The sequence below is a fragment of the Petaurus breviceps genome, unplaced genomic scaffold (assembly GCF_028583685.1).
Source record: "Petaurus breviceps papuanus isolate PSGF00001 unplaced genomic scaffold, PetGlider_PUasm1.0 171, whole genome shotgun sequence".
Lineage (NCBI taxonomy): Eukaryota > Metazoa > Chordata > Mammalia > Diprotodontia > Petauridae > Petaurus > Petaurus breviceps.
The window spans coordinates 10,246,025-10,269,791 of record NW_027185754.1 but is presented as its reverse complement, the minus strand read 5'-3'; the positions used below and the strand labels follow the sequence as shown (position 1 = coordinate 10,269,791).

Sequence of the window (23,767 nt, the reverse complement as noted above, 5' to 3'; positions counted from 1 at the left end):
AGTAGTGTGGTTAAATGAGAAATATCATATACAGCACACACAGGTTACCCTTTTTCAGTGAATGAGAAAACAATAAAATATTTTTAACCCTCTACATTGAATACCTTTTCTTCTTTCTTCATTATTATGGGCATCAAGTATTATATTTAGGTGTGTGGTTAATATTGAATTCTGGTTTACAAATTGCCAGATAAAAGAACCACCAGTGTGCCTTTGTATGTCTGGAATTGGGTATGAATCCATTCTTTTGTTTCTGTGTTCTGTATTCTCTTTAACATCTTCAGGGGATTGTGGGTTCTTTGAAATCAAGGGCTGTGTTACTTCCTTCCTTTCAACAGCACTACAACACCCAGCATACCTCTGTATGTAGTGGATACTCATTCCCTGATTATAACTAGCCCATGTGGGAATGAAAGTCCCAGGATTGGGAGAACTGACATTTAGAGAGCAATGGCGTAAAGTAGAAGGGCAGGGGCCAACTACAGAAAAGAACGCTCTCATTTAGTGGAATGTCATTTCCCATTATTTTTGTCAGAATGTAAGTCCTTATTAGATACCCTACTTTCTAACAATCAGAGTTGTATAACAGTGAAATAGGTTGTCCCATGAAGAATTGAGCTCATCACCTGGAACTATTCCACCAGAGACTAGAGGACCATTTTTTTTTCTGAGATGTTATAGAGGCAGAGTTAATATCTCAAGGAAGGATAGATGACTTCTGAGGTCCCTTCCAGCTCTAAGAATCTGTGATTCTAGGGACAGACCAAAAGGCACTTCTTCAACACTTAACAGGATTCCAGGTCTCATCCTTATGGGTTGTTCCTCCACTGTTGCCACTAGCCCTCCTTCAGAAATGGTCGTCATGGGCTGTGACCAAAAATCTCATTCATTTGTAACCAACCCCCTGAATAGTGAGCCTCTCCAAATGTGGCGAGGATGGCCCTCTGATGACAGACTCAGGTAGACACCAGGCCCTCTACTCAAAACTTTTCTAGTTCAAGAGAACCTGCCAGAACTTATGTTCTTCTGGCAGAATCTTCAGGAATCCAGGGTCACATCTACACTATGGTAAATGGTATTAGAGGACATTTTGAGTAGAAGAATAAAAAAATGTTTTTGGTCCAGATATGATTATATTAATGTAGGGAACTCCAGGTGAGGAATCCCACCCTCCCCCCCAACCACCACCAGTGCATATTTCTGTTACTGAGTCTTCAATAGTTGCCTGAAACAAAAAGAGGTTAAGTGACTTGTCTAGGGTCACACAGCTAACATGTTCATAGGTGGGACTTGAACCTAAGTTGTCCTGACTCTGAGATTGGCTTTCTATCTAATCAAATAATAGTTCTGGGGAAAAGGCTATGTAGGTTTCTACCATTTTCTCCCCACCTCTACTTCTCAGGCTCAGGAATAAATCTATAAGGACTTACTCCTGGATGTAGTCATTGGTTCTCCCATAGACATGTATAGAGCTCAGGCCTTGCAGAGAGGTAAGGACATGAGAAAAGAATGGAGATCTGCTATAATTCTCTAGCCTCTTGATCACATTGATGGTCTTCTTGAAAGCCCTGAAGAATAAGAGGAATTGGTTACATATTTTTCTATACTTATGATGTTCCCAGGCATACCCCTGACTACCTTCGTTGGCATCATGGAATCAATCATAGCACTGTAGGGACAGTAGGTCCATTAGCATTCATCTCAGTCCAACCCCCTTATTCATTCAAACAACATTTATCGAGCACCTGTTATATGTAAATAACTGTGCCTTAGTGCTGGAAAAGATACATAGTTTAGATAAGACATAGGCTTTCACAGTGTAGTAAGGAGTTAGAACACAATCATTGCTAATACACATTATAAGAGAGGTACAAAAAAAGAGCCATGTGATGTCAGAGGGAGATCATTATAACCAAAACAATCAGGAAAAGCTGCATGGAGGAAGAGGAATTTACATTGGACTTTAAGTGATAGGTTGGAATTCAAAAGGTGAAGAGAAGAGACAGTATTCTAGGCATAAGGGAAAAGTTGAAAGAAAGGTACAGAGGCAAGGGGAAGGGAGGGAGTGTGAAAGAAGCAGAAAGTAACCCAGTATGGAGGGGACTGATGAGAGAGAAAGCAGACAGATCCTTTTTATTGATGATGATTATGGTGGGCCTTAAATGTCAGGCAAAGGGGATTGAGAGGCAAGATGCTATAGTGGAAAGAGGATGTATATTTGGCATTAGAGGTCCTGACTTTGAATCCCAGCTCTGCTACACATTTCCTATATGACTTTGGGCAATTACCTTTATCTCTCTTGGACTCAGTTTCCTCCTTTATAAAATAAGGGGTTCGGATGACCTCAGAAGTCCTTTCTAGCTCTAAATACTTTGAATTTGGTACTAAGGTGAAATAAAGTAGGAAGACACCAAAATTTGTTAAGCAGAAAAATGAGAACAAGTCTGTACATAAGAAAGACAATAAGAGATAAGAGTTAAAGGTAGGACTTCTTGTGGGAGACATGAATCTGGAACTCACAGAATAAAAATGGACTTGTAAGTCATCTGCATAGAAATGTTAACTAAAATCACAGAAATGAATGAAATTGCCAAAAGTATAAAGGAAGAAAAGAGCCAAGAATAGACCCTGAAGAGCATCCATATTAAAGAATCAGGAAAAAAGAGGGATCTCTGAAGCCAAGGAAGGAATGAGTATCAGTAGGAAGAAATGGTTAGCAGTGTCAGAAGCTACAGAGAGGAAGGAGAATGAAGACCAAAGAAAAATCATTTGATTTCATAATTAGGAGATTGCTGACGACCTCAGAAAGAAGTTTCTGTGGAATAGTGAGGGTGGAAGCCCTGTTCGTAAGAATTAAAGAAAAGGGGTGTGACAGTATTGAAGTAGAAGCAATGAATTTAAACAACTTTTTACAATAAATTTAGCAATGAAGGGGAGGAGAGTGAGAGGCTGGGAGGGGGATGAGGTCGAAGGGCAATGTTTTTAAGGATTGGAGAGACCTGGACTTGTTTGTAAGCCAATAAGAAGGAGACACTGAAGAGGGAGATTGAAGACGGATGAGAGCAGGACTGTGGAAGCAAGGTCCTGGCACAGGTAGAGAAGAATGGCATCAAGGGTACAAGCAGAGAGTTAACCGAGTGGGATACCTCTTCTTTTATGACCAAAGGGGAAGAGAGAGTGGGTGATGCCAATGCTGGCAATCTTTCACTGGAGGAATGAAGAAGAAGGGGGACTGAGGAAGTTTCTGACAGATGGCTCCAATCTTTTCATTGAAGTAGGAGGTTAGCTCATCTGCTGTAAGGGTAGGAAGTGGAGGAGGAATTAAGACTGAAAGAAGAAAAGGAAAGGTTTAGAATAGATGCTGTTGAACATGAGATGAGCCAATAAGGATAGATTAAATGAGCTTTCAAGAAGTAGTGGGGGCCCACATAACATTGTGCAACAAACTTGCAGTAGTTGAAGTCACTTTGAGGATGATTTTTATTTCTAGTGATGTTCAACGGGCCTAGGGCCAGTGTAGAGAAATCAAATAGTGGAGGGAAGGGGGATGTTGATTTTATAGTGGAGAAAACTAAAGCCCAAAGTGCTAAAATGATTTGCCCAAAGACATTCAGATAGTAGAACCACAGTACTCTGAGTTTCTGCCCAGTAATTTTGTCACTACTTCACATAGATTCTCACAAGAGTTCAGCTTTTTTTTTAGGGGGGAGGCAAGGCATTTGGGGTTTAGTGACTTACCCAAGGTCACACAGCTAGTAAATGTCAAGTGCCTGAGGCCAGATTTGAACTCAGGTCCTCCTGACTTTAGAGCTGGTGTTCTATTCACTGCATCACCTAGCTGCCCCAAGAGTTCAACTTTTTGGCTTAAACCCAATATGCTGATTTAAAATGTAATGAAACACTAATGTTGAGGGTCAGAAATACCCTGGGGAAATAGCACATATTGTAAAATTCTTTTACTTTTAAACTTTTGTTGAATTCAAAAAATGAACCTCATAATTTTTACATTTACCTTAAGTAAAGGAGGTATTAAAACTATCCCTTCTCCAAACTACAATCCATTGCCATCATTCTCAGTTTATCATTTCACCCCTTTCCCCCCTCCCAAAATCATTCTCCTTGGTCTCTTTAAACCTCACTTATGTTTTATTCTGTGCTATAGTTATTTCCATTCCTCTGTTTTCTCCAGTAATAGATTTTAAACTCCTTGAGACCAGGGACTGAATTTTATTCCTCCTTGTATCTCTCTTATTGCTTGGTAAAGGATCCCATAAAGATTTGTCTCAAATATTTATTGAATTGAAGTAGGAACCAAATACTTACAGGTAAATGAGGACCCTGGAAGAATGAAAGCACTATGTGAAATTTAGTTCCAGAATGCTTCTTCCCCATGGTGAATGTGTCTCTCTTCAGTTATTCTGACTCTTAGCAGAATATGTTTTCTAGCACAGTGGTTCTCAGGAGTGCATGGAATTGTAAGAAGTTCTCAAATCCTTCTGTGCTCAGAGCATTGCCATTTGGATTTTTATTTGGTTCCAACAATATGCAGCATAAAATGCAACTATTTAGGGATTGGAGGGTTCACAAAATTTTTTGACATTAAAAAAGGGTTTTCAGGAGGAAGTTTTGGCCAGCCATAGTTTTTAGGGAGTTCTATCTTGCAGGTCTAATACTTTTCAGTGGCCTTGAATAGAGGACTGGGCTTTGAATATACTAGCATTAATTGTCCCTGGTAATTTTTTACTTTGTGCTATTCTCTCTTATGCCACCCTATGTTTTCCACTATATGTGGAGTTGAGGCTTTTGACCACAACATGCAAGTTTTACTAATGTGATAATTATGAAACATACAGCACTTTTCATTCTCAAATTATGAAGCTTAATGTCAAGTTGACTGAGAAACCAACTCACCAAAATAAAATGAAAAAGATCACACCAGTGACACTTCCAACAATCAGGAAGTAAGGAGACATTATGACCACAATGATAAAAATAGACACCACAATGAAAAACAAAAGTAAGAACTCTTCCGCAATCAATGGCACTATCTCGTCCAACTCATTCAAGTCCCCGGAAAAACAGTTTAAGAATCGACCATTAGGAGTTGTGTCAAAAAAACTCATAGGGCAAAGGAGAATCTGTGGAGAGACAAAACCATGTGACATTAGCATTGTGAGAGGTCCTGCAAGCAGAATCACAGAGCAGGCAGGAGGTATCATTGAATCCAGCCCCATCTTTTTTACAGAGAAATTAACTGAGGCACCCTAAGAGATGATGTGACTTGCCCAAGGTCACACAGACAGCAAGGACTTGAATCCAAGCTACTCAGTTCCAGTCTAGGACCCTTTCCACTGTGTCTCATTAGCTGCCTAGCACCAAGGCATGACCTGCCATATACATATAGTAAGAACTCAGTAAATACTTGTTGATTGATTAATTAAACTTTCCATTTACTGATAGAATATAATTTGTTGAGGGCAGGTACCGTGATTTTTTTCTTTGTATTTTCACTACCTGACACATAATAGATGTTTAATAAATATGTGTTCATTGATCAGTTGATGACCTCTTAAATTCACAAGTACTCTTTTCTTTTCCAAAAATTTCACATAACTGAAATAAAAAGAAAGTCACTGGTATCAGTTAAGAAGAAAAAATAAAACCTTTTTGAACCATTAGTGAACATGAAGTTATTTGGGTTATAAAATATTCTTGGAATTAAATTCAGCTGAAATGCATCTATACTGGAGACCAAACACACATAACCCATAACAATGCTGCCACAGCTAGTTCTGAACTTTAATCTTCCCTTTTAACAAACACTTACTAAGGACTTCCTATGTGCAAGGTCCTGGGATGGAAATAACAAGATTGAACATGATAGAATCCCCATGCCCTTACAAAACTCATAATACTGGAAAGGTTAAAACAACAAGCCCAAGAAGAGAACAAAAACAGTGAGAAGGAAATGAAGAGGAAAGGTACAAACAGTGCACCATGTGGTTTTAGAGGAAGAAGGTATGAACATAACAGTAAAACAATGAGAAAAAGAGAATATGAGCCACTATATAGAGTCCACAGATTCGGAGGTGGAAGGAAACTTGGTCCAGTCCAGTCCAGTCCAGTCCCTTCTCTTTACAATTTAAGAAATTAGGAGAAATTAGGACCCAGACAGAGAATGGAAAATAATTTGCTCAGTTATATCAGTAGTTTGGAGCAGCTAGAATTCGAATATAACTTCTCTGACTCCAAATACATTATTATGTATTGCTGTTATTACTACTATATCATTCTGCCTCTTTATGCTTTGCTTAAAAGTATGTTTATGTTTTTATAATCAAAAAGTCACCTCCTGCGCTATAAATATATATATAATCCAGTCTGTTAGGAGCCTAAAACCAAGCCCAGGAAGTGGCCAACCCAGACTGTATAGGGAAGGTTACTGTTGCTCAGCTGCAAAAAAATATTTCTATCAGATATTAATATTAAAGTCAAGGAGAGACGTGCTTAGCCAAAATCTCATTAAATCTTTATTTGGAAGTCAACTGATAATCCATTATGTGGTTTGAGATTAGATTGTTGTTGAAATCCCCGGATCTGAAGAGGTTTGTAAATTTCCAGGGAAAAAAAATTGCTCAGTTTGGTCAGAGGAATGATAACTGGATCATAAAACTGACAGGAATGTTGAGAACATGAAGGATAACTGGGAGCATTTGGAATCCATATTTCCACCGATGGTTCTTAGACTTGGGACTCTACAAATGCCCTTGCCCAGAAAAGGTCTTTCTGCATAAAGATTTCCTGGTGTCCAAATAGCCCATTTGATATCTTGTTTGAGAAACAGACATTTGGCAAAGAATGGAGTGCAGGGGGAAAAGAAAATTCACTTCCTATGGGTCAGATAGTCTTTTCTGAATAGATTTCCCTAAAGTTTCATCTTTTATTTATTATGATCTAAAGCAATGAAAGGAATGGGAAAAGAAATTATACTTAAACTATAAATAATAAAATATAGTACCGGTCCAAATCTATGCCTCTGCAAATTGCATCCCTTACTGCTTGTCCTAGTACTCTGGGGCCAAATAGAACCATGTCTTCAACATGACAACTCTTCAGATACTTGAAAATAGCTCTAATGATGCCCACTCTCTGAGTCGCTTCTTCTCTAGGTTTGCCATCTCTGATTCCTTCAACCAAACCTCAGGTGACATCTTGTGACAATACCAGTCATATTTACCATTGTCCTTTTACCATCTGGTTGCACTTCTTCAGATGCACTGTGGTTTTTCAATGTCCCTTTCTAAAATGTGGTGCTAGATCTGAATGTAAAAGAGATGGTCTGGCCAGGGCAGAGTACAAGAAGACTATCACCTTCCTTGTGCTGAGTGTACTCTTAAAATTGTTTTAGCCTTTTTGGTTGTCTTGTCGTGCTGCTGACTCATTGAAATTACAGTCCACTTAAACTCCTAGATACACACTGTTGTCTAATCACTTCTCCCTCTTCCCATACCTGTGAAAGTTTGTGGCCCCAGAGTACAGCCAAGCTAGAAGTCCCACACCATAGTTACTGTACCTTCTTAAAGAGCTTGTTATGAAGGGCAGTGGATGCCTTGATTGTTGTCTTGGTGAAAAGGGCTGATGAGATGACACCTGTAAAAATCAGTATCAGGGCAGACACTGCATACACTAATTGGTAAAAAGGCATCTGGGGATTGTCAAATAGGCTTCCTGGGCCCAGCTGTTCTGTTTCATTGATCTTGCTGCTGTTATTGGCCTTAAAGAGAGAATAGGGAGAGTGCTGTGAGGTTAAGGGCAATGCCAAAGGGGGACGAGGCTTTTATTCTTTATTCAAATGGAATCAGGAATTTATACTGAGTGAAATTCCATTTTTAAATCCTTTCCTCTGTGCCTCCAGTCATTTCATGCCTTTCTTTCGCTCCTCTACCTTTTTAAACTCTATGCTTAAGATGCACCCCTTGCTGAAGCTTTCTCTGACTGCTCCAATATTGATTCATCGGAGTTTCCAAATTACTTTCTCTACTAGCTGGTAGGCAGGTTTTGTGTTCATCTGAATGAACTTAATCTGCATATCTGCTATAATATCAAAGCTTCTACCTGCTTTCGTGGGTGTGCTTGGGGAAAATGTTCCCTTGTCCCTTGTCCAATCATGCTTCTGACAATGTGGATTAAGAAAAAAATACAATTCAGTTGCAATACGGATAATATTTATGCAGACAGTAAGGAGAAAATGGTAGATTTATACAGTGGACATTTGGAAAGCTTCAAGCAAAGGAAGCAAAAATGAAAAGAGGTAGGAAGGGATGGGGCAAAGAGAAGAAAAATAAGGTTTACATGGAGAAAGGAACAAGGGTAGCAAATGGTATCAGCTCTAAAGATCAGAATAGACATCCCGATATTTAGTGAAGCATCTTGGAGTGTCCCAAGGTTATAGGTATAGAATATTTTAGACTTTTTAAAGCACAGTCACATCTGTTACTTAATTTAATGTTTACACAAAACTATCAGGTCTGGACAGGACTTAATAACCCTCTTTTACAGATGATGGAACTGAGATCCAAAGTGGTGAAATGTTTTGGCTACCTAAGGTTGCACATTTATTTGATGGCAGGGTTGGCCAGCCCTCAGAAAAATTGTGAAGTTAGCAGTGTTGGCTTTCTAGACTTTTTTTTTTTTAAAGCAATCGGGGTTAAGTAACTTGCTCAAGGTTAAATGGCCAGTTATTTCTGGGTGTGGTGCTGAGTATCTGAGCCCGGATTTGATCCAGGTCATCCCGACACTGGAGCTGATGCACTTACTCTCTGAGCCACCTGGCTGCCCCTAAGCAATTGGGGTTAAGTAACTTGCTCAAGGTTACCCAGCCAGGTGTTTCTGGGTGGGTGCCAAGTGTCTGAGCCTGGGATTCAATCTCCAGGTCATCCCAACACTGGAGCTGGTGCTCTTACTCACTGTGCTACCTGGCCGCCCCTGCTTTCTCGAGTTTTTCCACTTCTTTCTGTGCCCTTTCACATACCCTATCTACAAGGTGCCCGGTGTCCTAATGCTCTTCCCCTTATAATAATAACAGCTCACAATTCTGAAACACTTTAAGGTTTACAAATCTCTTCTCCCACAACAACTATGGAAGGTAGGTAGTGCCCATTATGAGTAGTAGTAGTATTTTCATTTTACATATAAAGAAACTGAGTCCCAGATAGCTAAAGTGATTTCTATAATCACACAGTTTAAAAAGTGTCAGAGTAGTGACTTGAACTGCCATCCTCCGGATTCCAGGTCCGATAGTGGTTTTGTCTTTTCTTTCACATAGTATACTATGTTACCTCCCATGCCTTATGTCAGAGAAGAAAGTGATTTGATAAAGTATTTACTAAGGGAGTGGTGATTTATCCTCTTCTCTGGGGGTATTTGCATTTTAAAAGCTGATCCTCCAGGAGAAGGCAATGTTTAACTGAAAGGAATAAGCTACTAATGGTGGGATTTAAATTGTCTCCTGGGAAGTTATTTTTGGTTCTGAATGACTTCTGATGTCCTTCTAATCACATATAGGCAGTCACATATTCTTTCTATGGGTGACATTGGCCCAGAGCACATTTTGGAGATTATAACCCAGGTCTCCTGACTCCTAATACAATGCTTTCAATGATGTGACTTGTCATCGTGGTAAAGAGTGGCAGAATGTAAGCTGCTTGAAGGCAGGGACTGTTTTTCACACTTTTGACTTTGTATCTCCCATGCCTCGCAGTGTCTGGCATTTAGCAAATCTTAATAAATGTGTGTTGCTGTTGTGCTGTGTAAGTGGGACGTGTGTTCCTTGTACATCCACGCTCACCTCTTGCTAGTATTGATTGACTAGTTTTATCCTGAGTTAGTGTCACATTCAACATGGTACCCTACTCATCATGGCCCCAACCAGTTCCCAGGAAGTCCTCCTCACTACACTTACCCCTGAGCCCTGTTGGAGCCAATGACTCAACCACCAGAAATTGAAGGTTGTGAGGCAGACATTCACTATCATGAGAAGAAAAGTCACGGAAGTGATGATGTAACCTGCGTAGGGGTGAGGGGAAGAAAGGTGAAGATTAGTTCTGGGGCAGCTAGAAGATACTGCCAGAATCCAGCTTTCCAAAATCACTAGACAAACTTGGCAGCTGAATTCTTGATCCTCCCCATGTGGAACCCTTATCCATCTTGAACATTTTGGTGTTCTAGTTGTAGGACAAGAGGGATGAATTTTGAAAATGGTATGGGGGGGATGGAGGGAGGGAGGGTGTTGCTGGATGAAAGAACAGAATAGGACTGTAATTGTAATCCACAATTTGGGCCTTCCATCTAGGTTGATACTGATCTCTTATCTTGGGTCTAGTCTTTTGAGTAACCCAACCCTGTTAACCATACTATCATCCAATCTGCCTTTCTCCACCTTGCCCACAAGGATATCATGAGAGATTCTAGGATGAGGCCCTTTTTCCAACATTTCTCTCATAATTATCATATTCCTCAACATATAATGCTTCCCATAACATTCCTACACTCTTTTAAACTGCAGTCTGCCTCTCTCTATCCTGATGTTACAAATGCCACAATGTCCCATTTGAGCCCCACTTTCTTTATGAAGCCTTCCCGTACCATCTCCACCCCTTACAATCTGAGTGTTTACATATTGATATAGTTTGTCTCCCCAGCTAGACAGACTGTCATTTCCTCAAAGGCAGGAAACATCTGTTATTTCTTTGTCTCTCCTATAGCACCTAGCAAAAGGGGGTGAGTGCCAGGTAAATGTTTAAGTAAATTATTGATTAATTATCAGTAGGGAGAGAATATAAAAAAGTGAGGGAAGGGATACTGGGAACAAGACTGAGCCACCTCCCAATTCTCTTCCCCTGAATATGCGCTTCCAGCACACAGAAATACATCCAGGGCAAAAATGGTATTCTTGCTATAGGACACTGGCACATCCCAGCTGCAACACCAAGACCAGGTACCCCATAGGTAGCATCAGCTAAAGATGAAGGTAAGACACTGAGGAATGGGATTACCTCCTGCTCCCTGGATGTAATGGTGATAGACTTTCCAACTCAGGGCACCTTCTTTCATTTCTTCCTTTTCAGTAAGCTGAGTCTCCTGCACTGGGAGGGGAAAAAAACATTCAAATCTGTTATGCCTCCTACCACTTGGCTCTCCTATTAAAATGGCATAATAATAGCAGTTTTCCTTCTCTTCAACATTTTTTACAAAAGCATTTTCCTCATAATAACTGTAAAGAGTAAGTTGTATAAGAATTACTACACCCATTTTGCAGGTAAGGAAACTGAAGTTTAGAGAAGTAAAGTCCATGGTCACATAGTTGGTAGGTGCTGGATTCAGACCCACATCTCCTGACTCTTAAGTATAGAGCTCTTAACATTGCCTCTCATTAAGACAGGTCTGTAGAAGGTTCTCTACAGGTGCGTCCTTTTATTTCTTAAGCTTTGAGTCCTTGTAACCTTAATGGAATTTAAGATCTTCCTTACCCATTAATAGGCCTCATGTAGAGCCCATTAAAGGAAGCTTGCTTAGGGGAGGCTTGCTTGTAGGAAGGCTTTCATACCTTTTGCTAATTTCTAATTAGGCACTGAGTCTAACTGAGACAACTGAGGGTTGTGTTACCTTCTGACTCTTAGAAGTATATATATATATATATATATATATATATATATATATATATATATATATATATATATATGTGCATATGTGTGTGTGTGTATATCTCCTGAGTTGATATTTTGCTTTGGGGTGGCTTGCTTATGAGAAGGTTCTTGTGATTCCCTGGTTGAGATTCTGAGTGACTGTGTGTTCAGGGCTCCCCTCCTGTTCAGATGTAAAGGCTCTCTCAATCCAGGGATGCATGTAAAGTATATAGTTGATTTAGGCAGTCAGAGCCCTGTCTGTTGGTCTTTATTTCTCTGCTTGTATTTTCTCAGTTTGCATTTCCTCTGAAGTTCAGGGTGCTGACTTTCCCCCCGAACTAGTGAATGTAGTTAAAAAAGACTGTTGACCCCTTAAACAGTTATCGTTCCTAATAAAGCAGATCTAAGAAACTGTACTAGAAGCCATCCTGGGTATGCTAACGTTGTTGCTGCTACCATCTTTTACAATTGCCTCTAATCTCCTTAGAGAAGGAGGAGAAAGGCAACAGTCCCAAGAATAATAGTTGCTTTGCTATAAGGCTTCCCTATGAGGGTTGCTACCAGGGGAACCAAAATCAACCCTGCCAGACAGCTTGAAACATTCTTGATATGTTTCATGCATGCTTCAAATGCTGAAGCCCCTCTGCAGTCTGATGAAATGCCACCCCTTCCATAAGTTTGGGCCCTGCACTGTCTGGTAAACCTGGACTGTCATGCCAGGCCCCTTAGAGCAGTTTCTGCCTCAAGCAGATGAGGAGAGACTTTCAAAGGAGCTTTTCAGCTCAAAAAAAGCTGGAGAGAATGGGGTCAGCCTCAGAACAGTACTGTCACAACCCCGAGTCTGTCCTGGTCCATTGCTGAGGAAGAAACCATCTCCTTAGCTCTGTTGGAAGCTTTTAGCTCCTGTCTCACTCAAAGTTCTTAAGGGTCCTAATCTAAGGCTTCTAATCTGATCCTCTAGATCTCAGCTCTATAGACCTGGAATTTCTGCTTTAAAATAATAACTAACAATCCAAAATGTTTTAAAGTTTATAAGGTTTTCTTCAAAACAAGTTTGAAAGGTAGATACTACAGCTATATTATTTCTCAATATGAGGAAGGGCACTGAGGCATAGAAGGGTAAAGTGATTTTTTTCCCCATGGTCACATGGCTCATAAATATCAAAGAGAGGATTTGAACCCAGGTCTCACAAAGTCCAGATCTCTATCTACTATGCCACATTGTCTTATGATCTGATCTCTTATCACTGACCCACTAGCCCTTGACTACCTCACATCCACCATTGAAGCAGATAAGGAACATTGCCCTGGAAAAAGAATTATTTTTTTAAGTGAGAACAACCATTATCACTTCCAGAATAAAAGTGCCAAGAAGGGTCCATTGGATTCTGAAAGGAGAGATAGAGATTCATTGAGCCTAGACCTTGGCTATTGGGCAGTGTAAACTTATTCTCAAAGTAATCTTAAAGGTGGCATTACCTGAAGTTTCATTGAAGAATCCCTCCTGGGAGTAGAAATCCACCTGTGTCTTCTCTGCTATATTCTCAGCCCCATCTGTTGCATTCTAGGGAAGAAAGTCATCAGTACCTTAAAGATACATGCCTCTAATACTGCACAGTTTCTTTCCATGCAGCATAGGATGAGGGATTTATTTCAAGGGCAGTAGAGATTACCTGTACAGTCTCCCCACATATTTTCTGGATGAGCTGGGAATATTTTCCCTTCTTCTTTAATAATTCATCATGAGTTCCACTTTCACATATTTTCCCATCCTTTAGTAAAATGATCTGGTCACAAAACTCTAAATACTATAGTGAAATGAAGTTGAGAAGATGAGATCAGATGGCAGATGTGAAAGTAATCTCAAAAAAGTTAAATGCCTTATCTATACTCAGGGCATTATTCTTATTAACAACAAGGGTATTTTAAGAACCTGATTCCAGATGAGACTTTGAGAATTCTCTTTCATTGAAGATCTTTGTGAATTCAAAGGCTTGGATTTTGTTCTGTCTGGAAGCAGACAGACACGTCTATAGAATGTTGGAAAGGTCCCTAGGGAACCCCCTAATTTGGGGAGCTTACAAGGTGAAATAGTAGCAGATTAGGAGCTAGAATCCACACCATTTGATTGGCATTTCAATGTTCATGCTTCCCCACCAGGCTAGCTATCTTTCATTTGGGCCTCTATAGAAGAGTAGAGCTAGGGTGTGTGTGCAAATTCAGCCTGTGTAACAATTAAGGCAACAGAGTCTTTCTTGAAAATCACAGCATGAGGTACAGTCAACCAAGGGAGTAGCAGGAACACAAGATTCAGAGTCCAACCTGTTAATCTCATAGGCTGAGGCTTTATCCCTTGCCTTCAGACCTGCAGATATCAAAATAATCCTAGAACACTCAATTTTCTGTCCTATTCCTGAAAATTTTTAGGGTTAGAAATTCTATACTCTCCCCATACCAAGACTTTCCTCCTTATTTCTAACCCAAATCTCATCTACTCCACTTATAGACATAGAATCAGACTATCAGCATCTTCACATATCATATATCAGACTGTCAGTACCTTCATAAACCTGAAGACCGACAGCTCAATTCCATCTTGCAGAGAACCATTCAAGTTTTACCTGCTCATAAAAATCTCTTACCAGTCTAACTTCCCCCAGGTATTGTGAATAAAATTCCTATTTCTTGTAACTAATATAGCATGTAGTATAAAAAGCTGTCAGAGGACACAGGTTTGAATCCCGGCTCTGCTATTTGGTGCCTTGTGCTCTTGAACAAAAAAATTAACCCTTTGGGTCTCAGTTTCCTCATCTGTAAAATGATGAGGTGAGACTCAATGCTGTGCAGTATCTCTTTGAGCTCTAAATCTTTGATCATGCCACTTGCCTGACATGAATGGAAAGGATTCTTTGTAAGGCTTTGTAAGGTTATTAAATTATGGGGATCTGGAGGGGTCACCTTAATTAATCAGCATTTTTTTTTTCAACAAATGGCTACCATCACACCAGTGTCAATTCTTGTTACCTGCAGCTGGTGAGTCACCAGAACCATGGTCTTCCCCTTGAGTGCCTTCTTAATGCACTCTTCAAATATTTGCTTCCCAACATGGGCATCCACCGCTGAGAGTGGGTCATCCAACAAGTAGATCTCACGGTTGGCATACACAGCTCGTGCCAAGCTGATCCTCTGCTTCTGACCCCCAGAGAGGTTGAGGCCCCGCTCCCCAATCTGCAAATAGGGAGTAAGAAGGGAAGAGCCAAGCGAGGTGATCAGCAAGAGGTGAATGAACACAATCCAGCAAATCCTCTGTTATCTCTGTCCAGAGCTTTGTCCTTAGTGGAGTGGATGTGACTGCCTCTTGGTCAAGTCAAACCCTTATTTAGAAGGATCCCAGATGGACAGTGCCAGTTCCAGGGACTCTGAGGCACAAGACAGGTCAGACAGCTGGTGTGGCCTAGTATTGTGAGGCTCGCATGGCTGATCACGTTAAGGTCTGAAATGTGCTTCACATATATTATCTCATTGGATCATTACAACAATCCTATGAGGTAGGAACTTTTATCATCCCTGTTTTACAGATGAAGAACCTTAGGCTGAGAGTGACTAAGTGACTTGCCTATCATCACAGAACTGGCATCTAAGGAAGGATTCAAACCCAGGTCATCCTAACTCCACGTCTAGCATTCTCTCTACTATATATGCCATCAGATAGTGAGGCAGGAGGTTTGAGTACAAATCCTGCCCCCGTCACTTGTTTGCCATGTGATTTTGTTCATGTCACTTGTGCTTCTGTCCTATCATCTGTAAAATAGGGATAACAAGACCCTGCCTATCTTCCAGGGGCCTTGTAAGGTTCAGATATGACAGGGGATGTGAATGTGCTTGAAGAAGTTAAAAGCTGGAGTAGCTAAGGTTGCTCAGTGTATTGAGCACTGACCCTGGAGTCAGGAGAACCTGACTTCAGATCTGGCCTCAGACACCAGTTGTGTGAACTTGGACAAGTCATTTAACCCCAAGTGTGAAAGGAAAGAAGGAAGGAAGGAAGGAAGGAAGGAAGGAAGGAAGGAAGGAAGGAAGGAAGGGCTAAAAACACTAGAGAATGGGGATAGTGGATGGAGTACTGGACCTGGAGCCAGGAGTACCTGGGTTTAGCTACCACTTGTGGGATCACTGGCAAACCTCTTAACTTCATTGAGCCTCTGTTTCATCATGTGTAAAAGGGAGATAACGTTACCTATGTTACCTTACAGCTTTGCTATAAGACTCAAACAAGATAATATGTGTAAAGTGTTTTACAACCTTAAAACACTATGTAAACATCAGCATTATCATAATTGATGTTTCTAGGGAGGCAGGTTGTCCAAATTTGCTTGGGAAAGCTGTCATTCAGACCTGCTCTTGGTGTGGTAGCTCTTAGGGTCATGAGGTCTTCTCTTCACTTGCTTGGGAATTTTAAAAATTACATTATTTTTATTGATACCTTTTTCTTTTATATAATGTTAATTTTCAAATATATATCTTTGCCCTTCCCCTGCTCAGTAAGTGATCCTCTCTAATGCAGATTTTTATAAGGAGGAGAAAAATGTAGTTGAGTAAAATCAACCAGCACATCAACCGTGTCTAGTAGTTTATGAATATTCCACACCTTTATTCCCCTACCTCTCTAAAGAAAGGAGAGGAGTGCATTTTCTCATGTCTTCTCCAGAGCCAAGTTTGGTCAGAATAATTGCACTACATTCAGATGAGGTTTTTTTCTTTTAATAAGGAGGAAGAGTAACATTGCTTGATCCTGAGGTGAAAGCTAAAGATGGCTTGGGGGATGGATTTGTTCATCCTCAGAACCTGGGATAAATTAGGCTCTGATTTCTCTACTAGGGAACCTCAGGAAGGGAGGCTATCAAAAAAGGCTTGAGGACCATGAAAGAAGAGGGGCAGAAGCTCTAGTTTGAGTTGAGATAGCTCTAGGAACTTGGGGAGTGTTCTGCTTCACCTAAAGAAAGATTTCTATACTCCCATTTATCTGAAGACAGTCGGGTAGACTCCTGCCTGGCAGATGAGGGGAGAGCAGAAAGGATACCTGTAGGAGAGTCTATAAGCTGAATGCATGAATAACAAGGCTGATGTAACCTGATTTCTACCCAGACTCTCTCATATCACTCACTTCAGTCATGTCTCCATAGGGCAAAATTTCCAAGTCTCTCTTCAGTGAACAGGAATGGATCACCCAGTTATATCTGAGGAAAACCAAACAGTAGAAGGTGAGCAGTTTTCAGTTCTATCAATTTATCATTCTAATTTGTGTCACCTTGGGCAAATCTCTTCCCCTATTTAGTTTTTTCATCTGTAAAATGAGAAGATTGGGACTAGAGGATTTCTTAGGTTACTTTAGGCTCTAATATTCTCTGATTCCACACATCACTGGCAGTTATCCCAGTCAGAGATGGGACTTCAGGTCTTCCTGGTTCTAAGGTCAGTTCTCTATCCACTATCTCAAAGTTTACACACACACACACACACACACACACACACACACACACACACACACACACACACGGGAACAGGGTTAAGTAATTTTTGTGTTTGTGCTTTGTCATTTCCTTCTCCAGATCATTTTACAGATAAGGAAACTGAGGCAAACTAGGTTAAATGACTTGCCTAAGGTCACACAGCTAGTGTCTGAGGCTAGATTTGAACTCAGCAAGAGGAATCTTCCTGACTCCAGTCCCAGCACTCTATCCACTGTGTCATCTAGCTGCCCATAGACAGATATAGATATATACATATTTATACATACATATATATGCATATGTGTATGTATATATGTAACCAGTAGTGTGCTGGCAAATGTTTAACAACTGCCTCTTCAAAGCATATGACAATTTAAAGTTTTAGCTGCCTTATTAACATTTTCTCTAACACTTTCTTAAGTTGATATGATTAACAAACAATACTCAAGCCCTGATTTATGATTTGCCAATTTCTGAAATGTAGATGCTCACACTAAAAATTCAACAATTAGCTCTCACAAGTCAGTATGAACTAGCTACAGCACACCCTGGGATAGATGGATGGATGGATGGATGGATGGATGGATGGATGGATGGATGGATGGATGGATGGATGGATGGATGGATGGAGAGTATAAGGGGAAGCTGGATCTATGATGTCGTTGGTGAAGATAATTCCTGATAGAGGAACTCCTTCTACTATTGCAGAACTGTAAGTCATTGATAATGTATAGTCCTAAAAAGCTGTATAGAGCACTAAAGGGTTAAGTTATTTGTCCCTCTTGTTACACAGTTATTATTTATGATCACACAGCTATTATATGTCAAAAATGGGATTTGAACCCAAGTTTTCCTAACTCCAAAGCTATCTCTTTGTCCACTAAAACATATTGCCTCCCATGCAGAAACATGTACAAAAAATCTTTGTGAGTTATCCAGCACCTTGATGGGAGGAATGGAATAGAAAGATGAATATTTCAAAATCAAATTATAACAAAATCAAGTGACCATCCAAATCTCTCCCCCCCACCCCCTCGTCCAAAGTTAAACTCTCCAGGAGAGGCCCCATGCAGTATATCTCTGGGATGGACTCTGAGGCCTCACTCCCTACATACCACTACTCTCACTCACAACTTATACTCACATTTCCAACCCTAGAAAGAATGGGGTAGAAGTGGGAATGAAACAAGGAAGACACAGAATCTATATCATATACTTTCCTCAAGGATCTTTGCCTTCCCTGATATGAAGTCTCCCTTTCTCAGTACATTTTGGCAATCTATGTTCAGTTCTTCACTGCCTAGTGAAACTGGAGATTTTACCCCAAATCTGTCCCAGTCTCAGCATCCCAATTGCATACTTATAGTCATCCCACCCCTCAAATTCACAAAATGACATCTGAAGTGTACCTGGCTTGGTCGTATTTTTCTCCCATGAGTATGTTACTTCTGACAGTCCCACTGAATATCCATGCCTGCTGGGGGACATAGGCCAAACTTCCATTCACCCCCACAGACCCAGAGTGTAAATTCATCTGTAGTAGAAGGAATGGCCAACATAAGAACCAAGACAGTAGTGAGGAGATGGGGCTGGCTAGTGGGGAAGGCACAGTATCTGTGTAATTCTCATCCCACCACTGAATGGGAAGTGTGACCTTTAGTAAATGACTTCCCCCATCTGAGCCTCAGGCTTTCTGTTTCTGAAATGGAGACATTTCAGACACTTTGATATATAGCTTTATAGACAAGTAACAGAAATATATAAGATCAAAAACCATTCCCCAATATATAGGTAATCAATGGATATGAACAAACAGTTCTCAAAAGAAGAACAGCATCCTTTTAATAAATATACTAAATGTTCTCTGTCACTAATAAGAGGAATGCAAATCAGAAATAACACTAAGATTTCACTTCATATTCCCAAAATTTGCAAATATGACAAAAAACTAGAATAGCCAATGTGAAAAAATTGAAGAAAGATAGGAATACTAATGTATTATTGGTGGAGCTGTGATTTGGTACATTCTAGAAAGCAGTTTGGAATTGTGCAAATAAAGTAACTAAAATTTCCCTGTATTTTGATTTCATTGCTATGCACATACTCTAAAGAGGTCATTGACAAAAAGCAAGGCTCCATATACACCAAAATATTTATGGCAGCACTTCCTGTGGTATCGAGGAACTAGAAACAAAATGGATGCCCATCAGTCGGTTAATAGCTGCACAAATTGTGGTGCATGAAAGGAATGAAATGTTATTGTGCTATAAGAAACAACATGATACATAACAGCATGGAAAGACTTGTATGAATAGATGCAGAATGAAGTAAACAGAGCCAGGAAAACAATATTTACAATGACTACAACAATGTAAATGAAAAAAAAAAAACCTACAAGACAATTGAAATGGAAGGCTGAAAAATTATAATGACTAATTGTTGTTGTTGTTGTTGAATCAGGTCTGACTCTTTGTGACCTCATTTGGAGTTTTCTTGGCAAAGATACTGGAATTGTTTACCATTTCCTTCTCCAGTCCATTTTACAGATGAAAAACTGAGGCAAACAGGGCTAAGTGACTGTGCACAGGATCACACTATTAGTAAATGTCTGAGGCTGAATTTGAACTCAGGAAGATGAGTCTTCCTAACTTCATGACTAGCACTCTATCTATTATCCCACCTAACTTCTCTTAGCCCTAAAGAAGAGATATGAAAAAAATCTGCTCCATACTTCTTCACAGAGCTGGTGTGAAACATTGCATCAAAACATCAGGGTTTGTTTTTTTTTTTTGATGTGTTAATTGATATGCTGAATCGTTTATTTCCTTTAAAAAAAAAAACCTCTTGGTTATAAGGAATGGAACTCTAGATAAAGGGAAGAGAGGAATTATAGGGGTAAATGTAGATGATGTAAAAACAAAAGATATCAAATAAAATCTATTCTTTAAAACATCATTATTTCCTGATTCAAAATCCAGGATTATTTCCATTACATTGATGTTACAATGTTATATTGAAAAGGTGTTTTTAATTCTCACCACCACGGCCCAGTTGCAGTTATGCTGCTAGGAATGCCTGTTGTTTGGGTCACACATCTTGATCACTAAATAGGGGAATTGTCCTTTATGGGAAAGATGTGTTATGATGTACTGTGAATTAAGAAAACCATTATATTTGCCCCCCCCCCAAAAAAGGCTTATTCTTCCTGTGAAGTTCATCTCTATATAATTCTTAAGATCATAAATTTAGAATTGGAAGACATCTTAAAGTCCATCTAGTCTAACCCCTTCCTTTAAAAAAATAAATGTTTTGCTTGGTTTTTTAGAGGTTAGGTGACTTGTCTAAATTTTTTTTTAATGCCTTTGGTTTTTATATCACAATCATTCCTAAATATGCTACGCCTCCTTCCTCTCCTACTCATTGAATCTCCTCTTATAATATATAAAACCCATAAGATAATTTAAGCAAAGCCAAGGACCACCTTGGTCTCTCATCTGACATCACAAATAGCACGTCACATACTTTGTCACCCAACCCTCCAACAAAAGGAGGGGACTGTATATTTCCTTATCTCTTGTTTCTGCCCTTTGTTTTAGTGGCACAATGGCAGCACAAATTAGTAGAGAGACCGCTGGTTGTAAAGTCAGAAAGACCTCAGCTGAAATTCCTGCGTCTGACCCCTACTGGTTGGGTGACCCATTTAATGACTCAGTGACACCATACAACCCTGTAGCTAAAATTGCAAAACAACTGTCATTCTGTTCTGATAAAAGGAGTTTTGTCAACACCCATGAAAACACAGATCTAAAACCTCCCCCCCTCCCCAAAAGTGACAGCCCTTTTTCTTGACAGAGATATTATTTTCCTCCTAAGCCCTTTGGTAATTTCAGTCTAGCTTCTTTGCAAATTTAGATGTTTTCCCTCTTCTTCCTCTGTAAAGACAGTACAACTTTAAGGTACCCTTGTTCCCACTGGCTGTCTTTTCCTTACCTTTAAGCCCTATCCCTCTCATTTGTCATCCTTTTTCCTAGTTTTAGAGTTTTGCTTAACCTTGTAATGACTTTTTCATTTTTTCCTTTGATTTAGTTATCTAATTCTTTTGCCCTTTTTTCCCTCTCAGTTAAATCATCAAGTAAAATCATTTTTTTCTCTCCACCCATGTCACTCCCCTTCTCAGTAAACATCAATGACTCCCTGTCACTTCCAGGATCAAATACAAAATCCTATATTTGGCCTTCAGAGACTTTCATAACCTACCCCTCTTCCTGTCTTCTTGCACTTTATACCCCCACGTCCTACTATTCTTTGATACAGTAACACTGGCCTCCCTGAAGTTTTATGAACAAGATGCTCTTATCTCCAAACTACAGGCATTTTCACTAGCTATCCCTCACGCCTGTAAAGTTCATTTCCCCCTCTTGGTTTCCCTGACTTCTTCCTTCAAGTCCCATCTAAAATCCTGACTACTACAGGAAACCTTTCCTAATTCCTCTTCAAATCTAATGCCTTTTCTCTGTTAATTGTTGGGAAATCATTTTCAATCATGTCTAACTCTCCATGATCCCATTTGGAATTTTCTTGGAGTGGTTTGCCACTTCCTTCTCCAGCTCATTTTAGGCTACTGAGGCAAATGACTTGGCCAGGGTCACACAGCTAGGAAGTGTCTGAGGTCAGATTTGAACTCAAAAGATGAGTCTTCCTGACTTCAGGCCTGACATTCTATCTAGTGCACCACCCAGCTGCCCTCTGTTAATTATTTCCTATTTATCCTGTATATAGTTTGTGCATATATGTTTGTTTATTGTCTTCCCTTATTAGACTGTGAGCTCCTTGAGGACAAGGACTGTCTTTATATCCCCAGCACTTAGCATAGTACTGGCACATAGTAGATATTTAATAAATGTTTATTGACTAACTCCCCTTCAATCCGTTTTGAATATTAGGTTTTTATTTCATTTTCTGTACTTTTTTTCTAAAAAAGGATTTCTTTCCCTCATTCTTGTCATTATCTTCTTTTTTTTATATTCTAGACTTTTATTATTTGATTCATGACCTTTTTGCTTATTTAATTCTCTATATTCTTCATAGAACTAAAGCTTCTACAGTACCTATTTTGAGATATGTTGTCCAAAGTTTCTATGTTCTTGCCTTGTAGATCTTACTCCTTCCCCAGCCCTCTTTTGTTGTGTCTTACTCTTATAAATTCCAGTTCCGAGAGGTGATAAAGAAGATAAAAGTATTGCCCCATGTTAGGAATTTTCCTATGTCCCTGATTCTGCAGTTCATTCCCTACCCTTTGCCCTCCCTTGATCTTTTTTTCTCCATTCTCATAAAATCTCTTCTCAGAATCTATGCCCTCCCACTTCCCTGGGTGTCAGTGACCACGGGAACTCTGCTTCCCCTTTTGAGGTAGGATGAGTGGTTTCTCTAAGCACCAAATCCCTGTGGATTGTACCCATTGTAAGGACCTCGAGCACCACTAAAATAAAATTTCTCCCTTTATTTTCCCGTTTCAATCCTTCTGTTTGCCTCCTCACCTATTCTCCTATAGGCCTGTTTCTTTCTGAGAAACTAAAGGAGTTATTTTCCTTTTGTTAACCCTTGACTTGATTAAGGTATATTACATATTCTTCTCTATCTTCTTCTTCTCTTCTCCCCTTTTTAGGCACCCTTCCTCCCATTCTGTAGTTTAGTCCAGTGAAAAAGTACTGATTCACCTATAGGCAGGGTGTAAGGTTTCAGGCCTGTTCCTCCCCCAGCACTTCTGTTTGATTTCCACTTTCAGGTTATTTTTTTTAAGGAAGTAGAAGAATTGTGGGTAATGGTATAATCATTTCTATGTGTAGCTGAAGTAGAACAGGTCATATCACTGAGTAATTGAGAGATTAGGGAGTTTGAAAAGGAGCATCAGATAGGGGTGCAGTGGATAGTGCTAGACTTGAGTTCAGATCAGACCTCAGATACTTACTAGCTGTGTGACCCTAGCAAGTCACTTAACCCTGTTTGCCTCAGTTTCCTCATCTGCAAAATGAGCTGGAGAAGGAAATAGAAAATCACTCCAGTACCTCTGCAAGAAAACCCCAAATAGGGTGACAGGGAGTCAGACAACACTAAAACACCTGAACAACAACATCAGTGTAAAATGTTGAAGTCCCCTAATCTAAGGGCAAGAAATGGGGGAGATGGTGAGCCAGGTGTTAAACTCCCAAGAAAGGGGGACATAAAACCTGAAAGCAGAAAACAGCAGCCACCATGATGCGGTGTGAGTATACAAGAATCCTGTAAGTCTCTTAAAGAAAAAATTATTAATGAATTTTTTTCAACACATCATACAAACCTCCAACAATATTTCTAGTTGAAATTTTGTTAATGTAAAATACCCTCAAACACTTAGTAAAAAAAAACAAAACAAAACACAAAAGTGTAATCACAACTGATTTTACATTCAACCTTATACTGCAGTAATTTTCCATTTGTTAAGAGGAAAGATAGGTGTGTTATAAATCAGTGCACTCTTGTCTCATGCTTTTGATCTTATTTTTGTTCCTGTTTAAATTTTCTTCACTTACATAGTTA

At 39.7% G+C, this 23,767-nt stretch overlaps 1 protein-coding gene across 2 annotated transcripts in view; it reads right to left on the bottom strand.

The window, feature by feature from the left end:
• Positions 1-23,767, bottom strand: part of ABCC11 (ATP binding cassette subfamily C member 11) — a 66,862-nt gene that overhangs the window by 15,040 nt on the left and 28,055 nt on the right. The window contains exons 12-21 of one of the 2 annotated variants that reach the window (XM_069082817.1): positions 18,601-18,725; positions 16,846-16,918; positions 14,709-14,912; positions 13,358-13,492; positions 13,159-13,248; positions 11,055-11,139; positions 9,962-10,065; positions 7,574-7,774; positions 4,912-5,138; positions 1,431-1,568 (exon numbers count right to left, since the gene is read on the bottom strand). In XM_069082817.1, the coding sequence (XP_068938918.1) occupies positions 1,431-1,568; positions 4,912-5,138; positions 7,574-7,774; positions 9,962-10,065; positions 11,055-11,139; positions 13,159-13,248; positions 13,358-13,492; positions 14,709-14,912; positions 16,846-16,918; positions 18,601-18,725 (1,382 nt within the window). Of the gene's footprint in view, positions 1-1,430; positions 1,569-4,911; positions 5,139-7,573; positions 7,775-9,961; positions 10,066-11,054; positions 11,145-13,158; positions 13,249-13,357; positions 13,493-14,708; positions 14,913-16,845; positions 16,919-18,600; positions 18,726-23,767 lie in introns of both variants that reach the window. The other variant, XM_069082816.1, reaches the window with a different exon arrangement.